This window comes from Penaeus chinensis, chromosome 20 (genome assembly GCF_019202785.1).
Source record: "Penaeus chinensis breed Huanghai No. 1 chromosome 20, ASM1920278v2, whole genome shotgun sequence".
Taxonomy (NCBI): domain Eukaryota; kingdom Metazoa; phylum Arthropoda; class Malacostraca; order Decapoda; family Penaeidae; genus Penaeus; species Penaeus chinensis.
In genome coordinates this window covers 9,370,138-9,385,137 of record NC_061838.1, presented here as the reverse complement: position 1 = coordinate 9,385,137, position 15,000 = coordinate 9,370,138, and the positions used below count along the sequence as shown (strand labels likewise).

Here is a 15,000-nt window from a genome sequence, read left to right as displayed (position 1 = left end):
CGTACTCAATGGTGGGAATGATGGCCTGTACAAACTTCAGGAACACTATGAGGTACAGGTGGACCCCCAACTCGCCTCCTCCTTCAAGCACTGTTTCACATATCTTCTTCATGGTCTCAGCATGTCTAGGGATGGGAGACAAGAGAAAAATGCCAGCATAAGGATGGGGTTATTAAAATTAGAAAGGAAGAACTGGAAAAGAAAAAGAGAATCAAAATGGGAAAGGAAAGACAGAATGAAAAGAAAGAAACCAATAAAAGAGACAAACTACAGAGTAAAAACATAAAGAAATACAAATTCTAATTTTTGTTTACTTAAAGTCAATTTAGAATCAAAATATATTTGTGTTGTTGAAACAAATATTACCTAGCACCATAATTTTACATATCTACTGATACTATTTAATGGTAGTTAAATCCACATAAACAGAAAGGCTTAAAAAAGAAAGAAAGAATGAAAGAAAACTACTGACCTGCAGGGATGGACAGATGCCATGGGAGGACCTGGGAGATGAGGATGTGTTTCCATGGTGACTGTCTTGTTGGCATGATCCTGGCTAAAATCCTCGTACATTTCTTCAACTGTTAAAGGTTGTCGATTCTACCAACAAGAATCGAAGGCTTTAAAATACTTGAATAAACTATTACATTATCAACAACTAGTTACACGCACACAAAACATATATACATTAAAAAAAAAAAAAAACTATAATTAACAACGGGACAGACTTGACCCAAAGTCAAGGAAAATAAATAATCACATATTGATGAGGTCATCAGAAAATAACTTCTTTAAACAAAAAGTTCTTACTAACTGGCACAGAATGACATACAGTGCAGGATCCATCTGCAAGTCATTTTCCTGAACAACTTCTTTAATGAAGTAAAATAATGATGTACCTCCTTTCAATAAAGTGTAGTGGCAGAAGAAAGATTGGGAATTAATTTATCTACATTCAACACTGCCAACAAAGGCTTCTCTTAGACTTGCCTCATCATAACCTGTCAACCACAGGCGAGGTGTCTGGTAGTACTTGTCATAGGTGATGTGCAAGTCATATGTGCGGGTTTGGAGCACCTCACCCCCGTCGCTGGTGCTGTTCCCCAAGCTAGACACTGCAGGAATGGTCCTGGGTGTCTGGATTGAACTCTGGAGAGAGAGCAAAAGAGAGATTGAAGGGGGAAGGAGTAATGGTGAGTGGTATGAGAAGGAGAAAAAGAAGAGAAAGGGGAAGGAAGAGGGGGGTGGGGGAAGGAGAAAAGTAGAGAGAGAGAGAGAGAGAGAGAGAGAGAGAGAGAGAGAGAGAGAGAGAGAGAGAGAGAGAGAGAGAGAGAGAGAGAGAGAGAGAGAGAGAGAGAGAGAAAAAAGAAAAAAGAGAAAAAGAAGATAGAGAGGGAGACAGAAAGAACATGAAAAAGAGAAAAGAAGACAAAGAGGGACAGAAAAAGAAAAGGAGAAATTTACTTATCTCTACAGCAGCTTTCCACTTATGAAATCCTGTTTATTTTCAATGCAAAATGTTCATAATTCAGAAAAATATACAACCGACACAAATATTGCCACAAACAACACCTGCTCAACAAAGCTTTAAAATAAATTAACAACATACAGGATCCTCTTGCTCCAGCAGGCCTGACTCTTCAAAAGCCTCCATATCTGCAGCTTCCTCATCCTCATCTTCGTCTTCATCATCATCATCATCTTCCGCGCAAGATACCTTCTGTAATGGGGAGGAAGACTCCTTTATCTCATTGATAATAAAATCACTGCAGCAAAAGAATCAGAAAATTTCACCTTTTTTTTTTTTAAACCATAACCATTTCTTTGTGACACTATTTCTATTTCTTATCATATAAAAATGGAAAAATACAGGAAAGACTGAGAAGGAATGCCACAGATAGGTGGAGGAGGAAGACAAGGAATTCTCTTTCTTTCCTTCCTTTCCTCTACATTCAAAATGGGGAAGAAACATATATGAAGCTATACAAACAATCCGAGAAACACGCACGCGCGGACTGAGATACGAAGACAGAAAGATACACACATATACAAATCCTTAGTATCCTTCTTCACTTACCTTATCTTCGAGTGCCATGTCAGCCACTTTTTCCTCCAAGATGGCTGAGTCACTGAAATGGTGTGTGTCCACCCAGCCACCATCGGGATCACCCTCCGATTCCAGGACCAGCTCCTGTTCACTGCGATACTCCATCTGGCCGGATGATGAAATACTGATTAGTCTTTGCTCCCTCCTTCACTTGCTCTCTGTTATGACCTTAGATTTATACGAGTATACATGTAGAGCGACATACACACACAGACACAGACCCACACATATTCTGTTTTCATTAGAAACACACACACATTTTATTTTCATTAGAAATGATTCTCCAGGTCTTGCTGTAGCATAAACAAGCTTGTATATTACAAAACAGATTCACAAACTTTTGCTAATATAATTCACTTAAAATTGTGATACTACATAAGGTAATATATTTTCTTTCCTATTTTTTTTCCTTTATAAATCTAAGCCTATTTCAAAACATAGGAGCAAAAATTATAATAGTTTAAGAAGTTTATCATAGTAGCCTAAGTATATGGAGCAAAAAATCTAACTGAAAATCTTTCCTTCATGAAAAAAAATAGAAAATGAAGATCATGTACAACAAAGAAAAATATAATTCAAAACCAACTCTCTTGTTAATAGTAATAATATTCAGATCCTTGTAAATAAAAGATCCCAATAGGTATGATAAACATATGATCTAATTTCTACAAAATCTGTTAAGGTTTCTTAAAAGCTTTTACATAAGAGATATCATGAATATCATATAATATATGCAGAACAACTAAGTGATGACTTGCAAGTGACTGAAAAGGAGTGTGTGTATCCTCCTAATGTTTTCCAAGATTTACTGTTCATATAATTTCACACCTTTAAATTAACTAAATACAATTATTTTGTTGTTTGTATCACTGTAACTTCTATATAAAAAGCAAATTAGTTTTAGTTTATGCTGTATAATAATGAAATGCACAGAAAATAGAAGTGTTTGAAGTTTCTGCTCCATTTACAAGTGCTTGTAGTGATAATGCTGGTTCTAAAATCAATAAAAAATACATATACATATAATTAACAGGACGATAGTAGGATATGTGGGACTGAAAGAGGAAGACTGCGTGTAAAGCATAAACGTGGGGTTGGAGTGTGGCATGTGGTATGAATGTGTAAGTCAGGTGTAACCTATTTGAAAATGGGCAAGGGCATTTTCCCAGCGTCTGTTCTGGTGGTATGGGGGCCAACCAAGAAGGCATGGAAGGTTTTATGGTTTGACATTTATTGGTAGTCAGATCTGACCAGAAATATTGCCAACAGTTATAGAGGAAAGTTTTGAAGTGGAGGGAGTAGTTGGTGGTTGGAATGTGCGAAAAGTGGGGTTGGTGAGTTGTGTACACGGCGGCATATCGTGCCAAGGCATCTGCTTGTTTATTGCCAGGTATCCTGACATGTTTGGGTATCCAGCAAAACTTGACTGCTTTCATTTGTACTACAAGGTTGACAGGGTGTATGGATTGTATGAGTGATACTGAGTTGTGTAAGTCAGAGAAAATGGTGACGGATAAGGACAAGATGGAAGACGTGTTGTAGAGTGAAGAGGATAGCATATAGTTTTGTTGTAAGGACGCTCGATTCAATAGGAAGGGTAAAGTTGTATGTGTGAAAAGGAAAGGCTATGGCAAACCAGTACCTGAGGTGGATTTGAAGCTGTCCGTATAAACATGTGTACTGGAGGAATGACTACAGATATGTGTAAGAAAATGTGTGAGGCGGATAGAAGGTGGGATTTTTTATTTGGGTAGATCAGGGAAAACAGAAGAGCAATTACAGGAAGGTATTAGCCACAGAGAGAAAGATTGGGCAGAAGGAGGAAAGGATCCGAGATGAGGAATGGGTGAACGTTAAAGCAAAGACTCCATATAAAGAGGGAAAGGGGTAGATAAACAAGGAGAGGAGGAGAAGGTATGCAGAAGGGATTGAGGGACAGTTAGCTTGGAGAGAGACAAAAATGGCTAGATCAATTATGTACCAGATTCCTAGTGGTAGAGCTGATACTAATACATTTACAGTAATGAGAAATAATGTGTTACTGAGCACACTGCCTTGTGGGACACAAGGCAGTGTACTCAACACATTATACAACTGCTTCAAGAATATGAACTGGAAATGTGTAATTATTTTCCCTATTAAATACCCACAGCCTCCAAGGATTCTCCTGATTAATATAACATGTATAACACAACCTTACCTATAACCTTGTATAATAAAAACCTTGGCTATAACCTTATATAATACAACATTATCTGTAACCTTAAAAGACTGGATTTAGAGCTTACTTGTTTGCACCTCCTGTAACAAGGGACATTCTTGGTGATGAGGAACTGCTTCTCTGGAGGAAGGTATGGTTTGGTCTTGGCAGAATCGCCTGGAGCCCATCGCCATGTGGGACAGTGATGAACCAAGTGATCTCCTGCAGCCACAAATTCTTCTGGGGTAAGGACTCCTGTCTCTTTGAACTTGGACTCCTGTATGATTAAGAGGATATTGAAGTGATATTTAGTAAATAAATACATCTATATTTAGGAGATCATCCCTTTTCTTTTTTTAATTTTTATTTTGAGTACATTTTTTAATAAATTTCTAAGGAGCACAGAAGCTTGAATATGAAGACAATACAAAGTAAGCCTCTGGTTATATGTTGCTGTCTAATTCTTTTGGATTGATTTACTTGGCAATTATCGCCTTATTTACACCTAATTATTATGTTATTGTCCTTAAAGAACACATAAAGTAACATTATTATATGATGAGTAAAGGCAATGCCACAATGGTTATCAAACTGCACGGATAAAAGCTTACCCACCCCTTGTGTCTATGTCTCTACTCTCATGTTTTTTTCTGCCACACAAAGATTCAAATCCATTGCTTTTTGTATTGGATGATTTTTGGATAATGAAGTGACATGGAAGAATTGCATGGAACAATATGCCTTAGATTCACTGCAGCTAATAGGTACACATACAGAAATTACCAATGTATGTATTCTGAAGTGGAGTGAAGTTCAACAATGAGACAGCCAGAAAATGGATAGGAGCCAGCATCTGATATGTGAGACATTTGTATTCTCAGCTTACACTCTGATTGGGTTGCCTGTTGCATGTGCCTCATGTGTGGGTCCCCAAGGTCACTTACTGCGATAGCTTCCACCCAAAAATTAGGGTTTTTTTCATTTGGAGGTACCCATTGTGGATAGGTTAAAAGACAACTGACTCTTCATTATCCCAATTCTTTTATGATTGAAAATACAAATCTTTCTTTACAGTCGGAAACTTAGCTCAGTTTCTGAACCCTTCAATGATGGTATCAGAAATCTCTCAGCATCACTGACCCTGGTGACTTCTGATAACCGTCCTGCCGTCTGGCCCGGGACCCTGCTACATGTAGCAGAACTTTCCGCTTGACTTGCTTTAGCACTTCGTGTTGCCTATAGCCATACCCAGCATGATGAGTTGTTTTGTTATGACAGTCATGGCTCAGCAGATACGAGTTAACCTACAATAACAGACTTAAAACCTCTCTTCAGTCTCATGGTTATTACTTCTCAATTTGGGGATAACATTGCCAATAAAGATACATGCCTGCTACTTGTCTACACTTGGCTGTCATCTCTAACAGCACTCCATTAATGGTGTACAAACCTCCTCTATAAATTCTGGCTAGACAAAGCTTACAATACCTCTCTGAAAATTTACTGTCAAAGAAACAAATCCAAGTTCAATCTAGCCAGAATATATGTGGTGGAGGTTTGCTGGCCTGTCCTGGTGCAGTAAGAAGAAGAGGCTATGGCAGTCACTAGACAATATGGACTTCCTTGTTGCATGCGGAATGGTTGACTTTTACTACATTCTAGGTGCACTAAATAGTTCCATCTTATTTTCTATTATATACTGTCATCAAATCTTCCAAAATGAATTGAAAACATTTATTTCATCATATTTTTCATAGGAAAGTCACTTAGATATGGGAGGCACCCTAAACAATGGTACTGTGCAACATCGGAACCATAACTTTAGTATAACGAGCCTGAACTTTCCCCAATATGGTGGTTTAGGCAGTCTTCCACAGATCACAATATCCATGTGACTTTGGATAGTACATAACCATGATATATATGAAAAAATCCTGTTTAGAAAGTCACTGCAAGTTGATTTTTATGATTTATCTGCTTTCCTACAAAGAAAACATATACTATATCAGTAAATGAAGTTGTGTCAATAGAACATATATTTTGAAAATTAATTCTACTTTGAGTATATGACACTCAAAGTAACTGTGATTATCAATATAGGTTAATAAAGTGTTACAACTGTTACTATCACTTTTGCACATAGCATAATTCCAATAATATGAGATAACAGTGAGATTTCCTTTATACATAATTTACAAAGTCTTCATAACAAAAAAAACTATATCTAATTCTAATCTCCTCTGATACCTTCTAAATACCGAAAGAAAGGCCTCACATTTACCCCAATATCCCAATGTTAGTAACGTATCTTCTCCCTGGATAATCACGTCCGATAAATTAACAGGGTACACATTCCTCAACATTAGCATACATCCAGAAGGAAAAACTTGAACAGGAATGGTTAACTAATAGGAAAAGTTCAGTGTTTATACATTTATTTCATCGTCATTCGTGAGTCACAGTCAGGCAGTCTCGCACCCGCTCTCTCCTCTCTCACCTTGAGAATTGGCGTAAGATACTCGGCGACCCCTAAGGCTTTCCCCTTGACAGTATTGATCACATTCTGCATGTTGTCAAGGCTTGGGAGTAATAATTGCCGCTTTTCTCGGAAGTATTTGTCGAGAGAGTTGAACGCCTTCGCCTTCTCTTTCTATCGGCAACAACACTGACAGCTGACAATTACAGGGATGGTGTGTCTAAGGTTCTAGAGTTATTCGCTTAGTTTGTTTGACTATCCAAGTAGTTTATATTGACATTTTACTAGATCTATGGTATTGTTCCAGTTAAAAATACGTTTCTTGTGCGACAGGTATATCTTGTAATGAGTCATATACTAAAATTTGTATGAACGCTCCTTGTGTAGTCCGAAACGTATTATTTAATCTCCTCAATAGTAATATTTTTGATATTATAGACTAAAATGATAGTTAAAGTTGAAACGAAAAGTTTTAAAAATAAGATGAGAGAATATAGATAATCAAAAGTAACTGAACAGACCGCAGTGTTCAAGGAGAGGAAGCCTAAGTCACAATCGCCGCAAACGTACAAGTGACATAAAGGAGTTGCAATGGCAGGTAAACAAAGCAGAAAAAATCCCAAATTTACCATAGAAGACGCCTTTGAAGAGGATGCTGACGATGCCATCCGACTCTACGGTGCCACGAATGAGCGCTCGCCCTTCAAACCTAAAGATCGTGACGGAATAATGGGCGTGGATGATGTTTCCGTGAATATGGATGACAGTGTTCTTGGAAGCAAAGGCTTTCTCACGGTGCCTGATGTGGATGTAAGTATCTGTGCGGATGAGTTCTCTCTGCGGCTTTCTTTTCCTTCCTCGTTTTCTCACTGTCTTTCTCTTTCATCCTTTCTTCCTACATTATTATTATTTTTTACTTGCTTTCTCTCCTTTTTCTTAGTCTCTTTTTCATTCCTTTCTCTCTCATTTTCATGCTTAGACCTGAAACAAATACCCAGCATTGAATCTTGGTTAAATACTAAATAAAAATGAGATTGCTTTTATCATGTTGCAGACAGAATTTATAGATCATAGACTTTTTTGCCTTAACTAATGTATAAAATCTTACCCTATTGTGATTACTACTGTTGACAGTGCTTTTTGACCTTGTTCCAGTAGTACTTCTGGAAAAAGATTTAATAGTCATCAGTTACAATTTCATGATCTCATTAGTACCTTTGTGCCTAATTGGCCCTCTGTGAGTGTCTATCACTAATATGTCACTTCACTGAGGTGTTACGACAAGAAAGGTGATTGAGCTCTCATCTTAGAATACTCTGAATAGTTCAGGTGTTTGTATATTCAGTGTTAAGTGATGATTTAGTAATTTTCTAGGAAATCGTTAAATTTGTTATTGAAGGTTTCCTCAAAATGTCTAGTAAGTATTTATAAGGGTTTTAGTCAGCGTATGGCGGTAATAGTGATGACATAATAGACATAATAAGTGGGAGGGTATAAGGTATCCTATGCAGCCCTGCCATATTATGAACCTCATGAGTGATGTCACAACTGTATGACTTGCTGCTCACTCAGTCCTGAGTTTATGGTATTTTCAATCATTCATGGTATCCTTACCTATTAAATCTGCTGACTATTACTGTTGCTTTTGGTCAGCAAATATCCATAAGAATCTAGTAATAGCAAATTTTATGGGTTTTAAGATGGAGATGTAGGAATGTCTCAAGGCCTATACTACCAAAACATAACTTAGCAGAAGCTTGTTGGCTTTTGCACTTATGCCATGACTATTGCCCATGGCATCTCACCATTTCTTAAATTAAACAACTTTTAAAATTTCAATTTGCAACAACTTAAAGAAAAAAATCTCTTATAATGATTGGTGACGGGTGAAGAAAACTAAAAAAAAACTCTACACTTTGGCGATCAATGGCAACATGCCGACTTTGAGTACGGGAGTTTGGTACATCAAGCTGAATCACTGGCTCATAGCGCTTTGGCATGCCGCGGTGGCATACAGCCGCACACCACAGATCAAGCAGTTTGTTGTGACACCTCGCAGTTGACCTATCCGTAAGGGGTTAATTCCATCTACTGTTTACACTGAAGTATATGTATATATGTCCTGCGTTATAATTTTACTGAGATCAGGCTTTATTAAAAGAATAAAGCAGAGGTCATGTTCTATTAACCAAGTGCCTCTAGAGGAAGTGTAGTTCATGTCATGGCTGACTTGGTCATGCCTCTACATGATGTGCTATTCCCAGAATAGAGGACAGGTCAATCACATTGTATTACTGTAATGCATGAATTACATTTTATGCTGTTCTTTATATGGTACCCACATGCCCTCATGTCAAATTCCCTAGAGCATTGCCTGAGGGAGAACATGATGTGTAATGTTCTGGTTGGCAGTTGTTTTATATGAAAGGGGCAATATTAAGTACATTGATAATTTGCCGGTGGCACTCACTCTAGTTTACATGATCAGACTCCTTGTGTCAACTGCTCAGATTGTCATATGGCACAGTACCAATGTGGCTATCTTGAAGTATGACACACAAAAGGGAATTACTGAAGTCATGGGAGTAGCAACCTTGTATATAACTGCATACAATCTATTATTTTATAAGAATGAGACTTGTGAATGAAAGAAAATCCTGTTTTTATCCCCGGAGGTAGGCTCGGTTGGCTATGCATAGCTACTTTCTGGAGTGGAGGCTAAGTGCACCCCCAATGTTCAAGAGGCATTGGGTTAAGACAGAGCTAGGACTGAATACCTTAAGCCTCTGATGGGCCAGGCTAAGGATTGTAAAAGTCTGATTGAGTTTTCAGGGAGTCTGTATCAAAGTGCTTCAACAAATGATTCTTTACTGCTGTGAATGAACTGTTATATGTCCATAGGGGCCACAAAAGTTTCACACATGGCCAATTATGTGGCTTGTTTAGTCAAAGTCCATCAAGGTGAGTCTTGCTACCAACCATCAGTATGAATCATTGCACTATGCAGGATATATTTTTTTATTAGAGGAATCACGTCTCTCTATCTGGTTAGTCAGCAGTACACTTTCTTTGTGTGTGGATGTTTAATTTGATAAATGTGATCACATTATGGTGTTCAAGTTTAGTGAATATAGATGATACAGAAGACATGTATTTAATGAATTGGTATTTTTTAGATTACTATTTCATTGTTTTAGCTTGAGTGCAATGCATAAAGAAATATATTTTTAGTCTACAAAATTGAAATTTTTCAGGCAATTTCACGTGACAGTGATTCTCTGATACCGGGTGATTCAAGCAGCTTCTCAGAATCTCCAAGATGGTGGTTCCTCCACCCTAAGGTTCGGGAAAAGTGGACTCTTGTGGCTGGAGCCTTCACTCTCCTCATCTTGGGACTAAGTGAGTTATGTCTGTAGTACTGCTTTTATTTCATTATTTTTATTTCATTCTACTGATTGACTAATTGATTTTTAAATTTACCCTCATTTTCATTAATACTATGAAAAACTAGGGCTAATTTTTTTTTTTTTTTTTTTTTTCTTTCATTCTTTCTTTCTATTTGTGGAATTTATATGCATATTGTTTCTCAGCAGAAGATTTTATAATTCTCATGTAAAGTGTATACACGTAAAGTATAAACCTGATTGCTAAATGAACATAGAGCTTGACAAAGATGTTCATTTTCCACTTGCCCAATATTTTTTCTGAATATAAGAAAATACAATAAAGCATTCTGCAAAAATTTATCAGGATTGATCCATCATTAACTTTTACATTTAGTGTTGTTTTAACTTTGTATATGTAGAGAGAGCTAAGCAAAAACAATAAAACACAAATACAGTGGGTAGGGAATACAAAATCCATGCTGATTTGAGTCAGACTAATTCCCCTTTTTCAAAACTGTAACCCCCCCATTTGCTTCCAGCCCTCCTTGTGACTGGCGTTGTTGTTCAAGTCATACCTATTGAAGGAGTCTCAGGTATTGTATTCATCATTACCGGCCTTATATGCTTCATTCCCGGGGCGTACCACATTGTCTACGTCATTTTTGCTGTTTCGGGTAGGCGTGGCTATGACTTCTACAATCTTCCGCTATTCAACTGATACAGTCTCCGGGAAGAGTACTAAGGTTAACCAAAAATGGAAAGGAAATGTAATATTGTGCATGCAGTGATTATATAAGGGAATTCTTGTATGATTTCAGTTTTGTATTAGTTCAAGAAGTCAGAGGGAGATCAGATTGTCTGAGATAACTATATACATATAATCACCACATGATCTCTCTTTTTTGTCGGTAAATCTCTGAAAAATGTGTTTTTTGCCCAAAGTGAATCTCAGTATTTAGATAAATCACTTCTTGGTGATAGTATCCCAGTAACCAACTATTACTTAATCTCAGTGAAATATTTTCCTCAAAACCTTTGTGCCAATGACATAGATTCAAGGAAAATTTTTGGAGAATGACTTAATAGGCATTGTAATGAAAAGGGCATTTTATATAGGCAGAAATACCATATAGGAAGATAAAATGTTTGTAACTGTATATAACCATGTTTCTGTACTTTTGTAGTTTCTGTATCATGAATTCATGATTGATGTAGTGTAATGTTAATGAAGGCATCTGTTTTGGCAGTGGCCAGTGATTCTCAGTATTCTCTTGCCATTCCCCTTTTTTGAATTTTCATCATAGAATGAGTACCGGTACTTATTGTTATTAATATTTTTTTTATATGAAAAGTAAATACTAAACTTGGATCACTGGAGTCTCTGGCTAGTCTCTCACTTTTAATTGATCATATATGATTAGTTTCTGGATTGCAGAAAATGTAGTGCTGCAGGAGCACAGCAGCATTTGTTATGTGTGCAAATAGGAAGAGTGGATTTATATAAGATTATTATATAGTTATATTATATTCTTGAGTCCTGGTAGTGTTGCCAAGTATTCAGAAGATGATGTTGGACATGACAGATTGCAAAAGTAAGTGTGAAACAGCCATATATGCTGTCTTATTAGTAGTTCATTTTTTAATGTTAGGTTTAAGCTTGTGTCCCTCTTTATCTTTCTTTCATTTTTCCCTTATTTTAAAGGAATCCTAACATTTTTGTCTTTTCATTGGTATTCAGTATCCAAATGGTCCTGATATGTCTTCATGAGGATCATACAATGGAAGGGAAAGGAAGGACTTGGTGATTAAAAAAAGGGTTAGCTAACTTCTAATGAGTAGTGTGGCTGATGATACATGAATATTTCTAGTACTAGTCATTTGAGATTTTTTGCCACTATGCATGGGCCAGTGTGTTCAAAACATGTATACTGTATGTATATGTAAGTCAGCATCTTCATATGCTGTTTAATATAATTTTGTTTGTCGCTCATTGGCTGGTGCCACTTAAGGTTTAAATGTTCCAAATCTGTGATTTCATATGAATTGTGTTTGAAATTAGCTAGGTAATTGAGTTCATTTTCATGTTTTTGTTTTAAAAGAAGAAAAATATTTTTTCCCCAAGGAAAGACAGAAAGAAGAAAGAAATGATGGAAAACTTTCTTTTCTCTCTTCCTGTTAAAATTTGTAAATATAATTTTACCTCTCTCTTTGAAAAGCACAATATATATGAATATTGAAAATGCAACCAATCATATTTTGTATATGTATCAATGTAAACATTTATAATAAACCCACTGTATTTATTAGCACTAACCACAATGAAAAGGTAGAGACATTTTCTCTATGACTAAGGATTTTTTCACATTACAGTGGACAGCACTTGCCAAACTTGCATGAGTTCCTGACTCATTTCTACTTAATCTATGCTCAAAGTACGATAAAGGGACCGTAGATGGTAGTGGGTGTCTTCAAAAGTAGTTTGTTTATACCAGCGTCTGAACTTTTGTAAGCAAAGAGTGTCATATCTGCGGCTTGTGTTTGTACTAAACTATCGCCATGTGCCATATGATGAGAAAGAGCAGAGGGTGCCATAGTATATAGGTGAAATAGGGATTGATGTGTTTGCTTTTCTCTTCTCAGTCCACTCTCTAAGGTTGCTTGAGAAAGGGTTGTTTGAGGCTTAGGTCTCAAAAATTAGTTTGGATGTTATGTGTGTAAGCGTGTTTTTATTCTATATTGTGCAGAGAGCTCTGAATACTGTTTTTCATTATTATTATTAGTCAGTATTAGTAGTATTGCTTTATATACATCATTGTGTTTGCTTTATTTTTTTAATTTTTATTTTTTTTTTTTTTTTTTACAATTGTTCTAAGATAATGAGGAAAGTGATTATATTTATTCATTTGTTTTGAAAATAAATGAAGTTAACGGTACAGAACCAAAATAACTTGACTTATATTTAAGCTTCTGCTAGTTTTCTTATGTTTTCTTTCTTTCCTTTTCGTAAGATCATTAAGTGTTGGCAGTAATAACATATGTAAAAGAATAGAATGAAAAAGATATTACTAGATTTGTTCTTGGAAACTTTTTCATAGCCTCTTTGAAGTTCAAAGAAATAATGACACTGATGGTATTAAATTTTGGTGCCTTAATGAGATTACTGCTTGTTTTGTTTGTATACTTTTTCTTCATGTTTTTTTTTTTTAACAAAAAAGGAAAAGGAAATATGATTCAAAGCCTTTAGGGTATAATGTCTTTTAGGTATTTTGTATATCTTCTAGAAAGGCATATCTGGGGCAAACAAAATCATGTGTTACTTTTTTGTTCCCACAACTTTTGTCTGTCCGTGGTAATTAACCCTTTGAGGAAGCTCCAAAGAAGAATAGTTGGCTAGAAATGGAAAAGGAACCATTTGTTTTACATCAGAGTGAGTGAGTGAAATCTGACAAGAAATATGTCAGCCACATTTCCTTAAAGGGTTGATGTCACTTTTAATTGTTTACATTAGTGCTTGCACATACTCTCCCAAAAGTTTATATTCATGGAACTGAAACATTTAGTAAAGATTCCTTGGTAGAGAAGTATTATGGTTTGGCAAATACTTCATATGATATGAATGTAAAATTAGATGTTGAATTTTTAAAGAATGGCTCTGCATTATTATGCTTATCTTTGTTTTTAGTTTTTTAATTTTGTAATGTGCCCCTGGAATGTGTGCAGAGAATTCCTTTATTTATTTATTTACTTAATTTTTTATGTTTGTGTGTTTTGCAAGACTTTTACTATGTACTTTTAAAGTTACTTTTTTCTCTTTTCATTTTCATAGCATTTTGTTTCTGCTACAATGAATTGCAAGATATGAAGATTCAGATTGAAATGAAGCATACATCTCATTGATTTTGCAAACATATATGAGCATATATTATATGCTTATTTGAAACTTGCATCATGCATTTTCAGTTTAACATCTCCTATCCAACATTGCAAGCATCATTCTATTTATTTTTGAAGGGAATATATCATATAACCTCATTTATGTAAATTAACCTTGTATCATATACCCCAAGTGTTTTTCATTAACATTAAGTTGGTTCTCTTGGATGTATGGTATTTTTGCTAGGGTAATAACTTCAGTCTAGTTGCTAATCTAAGCTAGGTAAAGAGCTTGGTAGGAGTAGTAAAAGGGGATGAATATAAAAATATATTTCTATGAAAATAAAATTTTAAGTATAAGATTTGCTTCCATTGATGATCAAGACACTAAATGTCTTTTCTTTTTTTTTGTTCACCATGTAACTAACTGTACAAAGTTGTGCCAGAAGTGAGTGAACGTCAGTCCCGTGATATTTTGAAAGAGCTTAATTTTCGGGCTGTGATTCTTTTTCTTTTTATTAATTTTTTTATTTAAACATTACCCAATGATGCCTGTAAGGCATGCATACACGTCCACTGTAATTTTAGTTTATTGAATTTCTGTGCCCATAGGTCGCTCTAGTAGTTACTGAGGAGGCTTACCTGGTTGGACCTGTTTACCCTGTTACATGAATTTTCAGAAAGAAAATTATATATATTATTATTACCATTAATATTGTTGATAATATTATGATGATAATGATGTTGATGATAATGATAATGATAAGAATAACTGTACTGACAATAATAGTATTTATGATAGTGTTGGAATGAATCTTTCAATAGCATGGGGAATGGGGTAAAGGGGTAAGATCAGGTAAGCCCCGTCATTGACTCCTTGGTGACTAGGCACTTACAGAGCCATCAGTATGTAAACAGAACTGACAAAGCAAAACTACAGTGGACAGTTCATATACCT

The 15,000-nt window shown here is 35.8% G+C and overlaps 2 protein-coding genes across 3 annotated transcripts in view; one reads left to right on the top strand and one right to left on the bottom strand.

The window, feature by feature from the left end:
* LOC125036151 (ubiquitin-like-conjugating enzyme ATG3) overlaps nucleotides 1-6,982 on the bottom strand; it is an 8,942-nt gene extending 1,960 nt beyond the window's left edge. For both annotated transcript variants that reach the window (XR_007115870.1, XM_047628572.1), the window contains exons 1-7: nucleotides 6,805-6,982; nucleotides 4,396-4,584; nucleotides 2,078-2,212; nucleotides 1,610-1,720; nucleotides 991-1,149; nucleotides 473-600; nucleotides 1-125 (exon numbers count right to left, since the gene is read on the bottom strand). The exon at nucleotides 1-125 is cut by the window's left edge. Coding sequence is in view for 1 of the 2 variants with exons in the window: in XM_047628572.1 (XP_047484528.1) it covers nucleotides 1-125; nucleotides 473-600; nucleotides 991-1,149; nucleotides 1,610-1,720; nucleotides 2,078-2,212; nucleotides 4,396-4,584; nucleotides 6,805-6,876 (919 nt within the window). In the remaining variant the exon portion in view is untranslated. The remainder of the gene's footprint in view (nucleotides 126-472; nucleotides 601-990; nucleotides 1,150-1,609; nucleotides 1,721-2,077; nucleotides 2,213-4,395; nucleotides 4,585-6,804) is intronic.
* Nucleotides 6,983-7,198: 216 nt separating this feature from the next.
* LOC125036144 (transmembrane protein 134-like) overlaps nucleotides 7,199-15,000 on the top strand; it is an 8,066-nt gene continuing 264 nt past the window's right edge. The window contains exons 1-3 of the mRNA XM_047628565.1: nucleotides 7,199-7,593; nucleotides 10,038-10,182; nucleotides 10,709-15,000. The exon at nucleotides 10,709-15,000 is cut by the window's right edge and continues 264 nt beyond it. Of these exons, the coding sequence (XP_047484521.1) occupies nucleotides 7,375-7,593; nucleotides 10,038-10,182; nucleotides 10,709-10,887 (543 nt within the window). The 5' untranslated portion in view covers nucleotides 7,199-7,374 and the 3' untranslated portion in view covers nucleotides 10,888-15,000. The remainder of the gene's footprint in view (nucleotides 7,594-10,037; nucleotides 10,183-10,708) is intronic.